Consider the following 4,187-nt stretch of genomic DNA (forward strand, 5'->3'; position numbering starts at 1 on the left):
TGAGGATGGGAGCACAAGTAGGCTTTCGGAAGGAGGCCTGGGAAGTACATGAACATCATGGCCATGTCCAAAGGCAAAATGGGAACAGGGAAGACACAAGAAACCTGATCAAGTAAGAAGGGAGCATGCAACCATATTCAAAGGGTATAAATCAATATACAACGAAGATACCTGCATACCTATGTTTATTACAGCAATCTTAACGGGAATGAGCAAGGTACCCAACGGCAGGTAAGTGGATAAAGATGTGGCCTATGTTACACAGCCACAAAGAAAAATGAAATCACGCCATCTGCAGGAAACTGGATGAAATTGAAGGCATAATATTGAATAAGACAGCTAAACTCCAAGTCAGATACTGTTATATTTTCACCCGTAAGTAGAAACTAGACCTAAAACAGGTAGATATTCATAGACATAGACATTCTTTTATTTATAGATGAATACATAGATATATATAGAAATAGATAGGCACAGAATATAAATCTAACTATGGGGCTACTTAGGAGGAAAAGAGGAAAGGGAAAAAGATAGAAGGTGAATAGTTTTGAAATACACCACAACGTTATGTGAAAACCGCATGAAGAGTCTTAATGAAGTGGGTGTCTATCTATAATCCTGGTACACAGGAAGCTGATATTTGAGGAGTATGGTTTGAGGCAGGAAAGTCAAACTCTCACCTTCAGTTAACCACCAAAAAGCCAAAAATGGAGCTGGGGCTCAAGTGGTCAAGTGCCAGCCATAAGAAAAATAAAAGCCAGGGAGGAACCCAAAAATGTCATTAAAAATATTAGCCAGGCACCGGTGGCTCACGCCAGTAATCCTAGCTACTCAGGAGGCTGAGACCTGAGGACTGAGGTTCAAAGAGTCTGTGAGACTCCAATAAACCACTAGAAAACCGGAAGTGGCGCTGTGGCTCAAGTGGTAGAGGGCTCACCTTGAGCTGAAGAGCTGAGGGATAGTGCCCAAGCCCAGAGTTCAAGCCCCACGATGGACAACAAACAAACAAACAAAAAACACCAAAAAGATTAGTTATCCAAACAAATTCCAGTAAATGGAAACACGGGATTATGTGTGTGTGTGTGTGTGTGTGTGTGTGTGTGTGTGTGTGTTGTTGTTGTTGTTGTTTTGCTTTGGGGTTTTTGGTGTGTCTTTTTTTTTGGGGGGGGAGGAGGGGCACAAAAATGGAGGGAGGAAGAGGGAACAAATGCAGTTATAGTATTCAGTATACACTATGTAGAAAAGCAATTGTGCAACTGGTGGGCAGGGATGGGAAGGGGAAACTGGGGAAAAGTGAAGGAATGGGTGATACTGTACTCATTACCTGATTTATGAAATGGTAAGCCCTCTGTACAATACCTTAATAACAAAAAAATTATATTTATTGGCTGGGAATGTGGCTTAGTGGTAGAGTGCTTGCCTAGCATGCATGAAGCCCTGGGTTCAATTACTCAGTACCACACATACAGAGAAAGCCAGAAGTGGTGCTGTGGCTTAAGTGGTAAAGTTATAGTCTTGAGCAAAATAAGCTCAGAGACGGTGCCCAGGCCCTGAGGTCAAGCCCCAGAACTGGCAAAAATAAATAAATAAAATTATATTTATACTTAAAATTATGTCTAAAAAAAAGGAATCTCAATGAAAGTTGTTGATCAGAGAGAGAAGTGGGGCAGCGAAAGAAAAAAGACTTGTGGAAGAAGTGAGTACTAACAGGAAGGGGTTAGGTTAATAAGAAAGGTGTATGAGAATTAATATGGTCAAGGAGCTGGGAAGGTGGCTCAGTGGTACAGTGCTTGCCTCACATGCATGAAGCCTTGGGTTCAATTCCTCAGCACCACATAAACAGAAAAAGCTGGAAGTGGTGCTGTGGCTCAAGTGGTAGCCTTGAGCTGAAGAACTGAGGGACAGTGCCCAGGCCCAGAGTTCAGGCCCCATGACCGACCAAAGGAAAAAAAAAAAAGAATATGGTCAAAATAGATTGTCAGTATGTATAAAAGTGGAACAATGAAACCTGCTGAAATTGTTTAGAAAAGGATAGGAACAGAGAGGCTGGGACTGACAGTCAGGAACTGGGAAAGGCCTGTTCCAGATTTGTGCTCCTGCTCTTCATTTACTTTCCAATTAGTTTGGAGAATGAGCAAACCTCTTATACCCACAATCCTGTCAGTCCCAGTGGTGGTGACACCCTTCAAAGGGGAGCTGCTGGCCTGGCTTTACACATGCAAACTGTATGACCAACAGTTTACAGTGTCTCGGCACGCCTCTTCTCCACGCACTGATTTTTTTTGTTGTTGTTGTTGGTTGTGAGGCTTGAACTCTGGGCTTGGGCGCTGTCCCTGTGCTCTTCAGCTCAAGGTTCTCCACTCACTCTGGTCACCTCCATCAAGGGCTGCACAATCTCATCATCTCTGCCTATTGATATCCCCATTTGAACACAAGTAAGTTGGCTTAATATTCAAATACTTCATAAGCCTACAAATATACTCACCTTGTTGATCCAGAACACCATGGCATCCTCAAGGTCGTATGGAAGTTCCTTCGAGGCGCTGAATGTAGAGAAGCGTTTAACACTGGCCACCACCTTCTCAATGCTGATCATCTCCACTGTGTAGGCCATCATCAGGGCATCCACCATCGCCATGTGGGCACTCTGAGAGCAGAGGCAGCAAGCAGCTAGCACCCTGAAAACTCTGTACCCCCCGGTCCTAATACAGGCAACCTGTCTATCTTTCTCTCTTTCCTTCCTCCTTCCCTTCCTCAACCCTTCTTCTCCCCCTCTCTCTCCCTGTACACAGAGACATTAACACTTAAGATGGCCCTGAGCCTGGAGTTCGGCTACTGAGCCCCAGGACTGTTAGGTGTGGCTGCCCAGGTTCCTCACGCCCTTGCGCCCAGCAGGCCCGTGAGCCTCCTCCATAGATGAGGCACTGATGCTCACAGATGTAGAAAGAGGTTGCCAGACATCGCCAACCTGGGCCTTACCCAGTGCCTTGGGTATCTCTCCTCAGAGCACAAGGAACTTTATTTTATACACAACCTGTAATCCACACTTCTGTGCAAAATACTAGTGAATAGCCTAATGAAGGAAATGCTGGGTACCAATAGGTTCAGCACCAGGCTGGTCTAGAGAGGTGTCCAATGAACAGCACAGCCTTGGAGAGGGATAGGGTGAAGACCTGCCTGGAGAGAACGGTATGCCAACTGACTCTGGCACAAAAACACCCACAAGTCATAAGCACAGCCGCCCAGTAGGATGGGCTCAATGGCTGGCGTTAGAGCAGCTGCCAGGGCCAGCCTTGCCGCTTCATGTATGAGCCTCTCTGTGATCTCAGCTGTTCATGAAAGAAGAGACAAGAACAAGCTGCTCTTTCCTCGCTTTCTAGAACAATTACACATTTAAAGAGAGGTGAATCAGGATCAGCAGTACGCATGTCCAGACAACTCTGTCTCACACACCCTTTCCCTTCATCTGAGAGTAGGGACGGCACGGAACCTGCACAGCCAAGCTACGGGGACAGCTGGCCCGGTTTGACACTCACCATCTTTATTGGAGCGTGGCCCAGGTCCTCGTCTGTCACAGGGGTGTCGTCGCTCTCTATCACATACAGGCCCTTTCGGGACAGGGCCTGGATGACGGACTGGTGTCCTTGTAAGGTGGCTGCCTGGTCCCCTTTCAGGATGAGACTGCATACCCGGCAGTACAGCTCACTGGACAGGAGAAGCTTGATAACAGGCGGCTTAATGTGCTCCTGCTCATACTGGTCGATGTAAAAAGGGTCTCTGAGATCCTCAGGGATGTTGTCTGAGACAAGGAAGAAAGCAGAGTGAGACCTACGTTCCAGACTCTCCATGCCCCAAAACCGGACAAGGACACACCATCCTGGCAGAGATGCAGCAGGCACACGAGGGTCCTGGGGCACAGCCTTATATCCGTTGTGTGCATGGACAAAGGCACATGGCGGCTCCATAGCCTTCAACGTGGACTTTCAGAACTCACAATGGCCAGACACGTGAAAATCCTGAGACATGGCCCCAGGGGAAACCAGGGCACAGGTGGGCAGCACCTGGGGACTCCAGGGGAGAAGGCATGCTGGTTTAGCTACCTCCACTCAGGGGAGAGGCTCAGTGTGCCCTCCCTCTGACACAGATCAGAGGTGAGAAGAGAGGCTAACAGCAACATCTTTACTGAG

The 4,187-nt window shown here is 47.1% G+C and overlaps 1 protein-coding gene across 1 annotated transcript in view; it reads right to left on the bottom strand.

The window, feature by feature from the left end:
- Positions 1-3,965, bottom strand: part of Camsap1 (calmodulin regulated spectrin-associated protein 1) — a 30,647-nt gene extending 26,682 nt beyond the window's left edge. The window contains exons 1-2 of the mRNA XM_013029362.1: positions 3,537-3,965; positions 2,486-2,647 (exon numbers count right to left, since the gene is read on the bottom strand). Coding sequence (XP_012884816.1) covers positions 2,486-2,647; positions 3,537-3,965 — 591 coding nt within the window. The remainder of the gene's footprint in view (positions 1-2,485; positions 2,648-3,536) is intronic.
- Positions 3,966-4,187: the final 222 nt, after the last annotated feature.

Source organism: Dipodomys ordii, unplaced genomic scaffold (genome assembly GCF_000151885.1).
Source record: "Dipodomys ordii isolate 6190 unplaced genomic scaffold, Dord_2.0 Scaffold118, whole genome shotgun sequence".
Classification (NCBI taxonomy): domain Eukaryota; kingdom Metazoa; phylum Chordata; class Mammalia; order Rodentia; family Heteromyidae; genus Dipodomys; species Dipodomys ordii.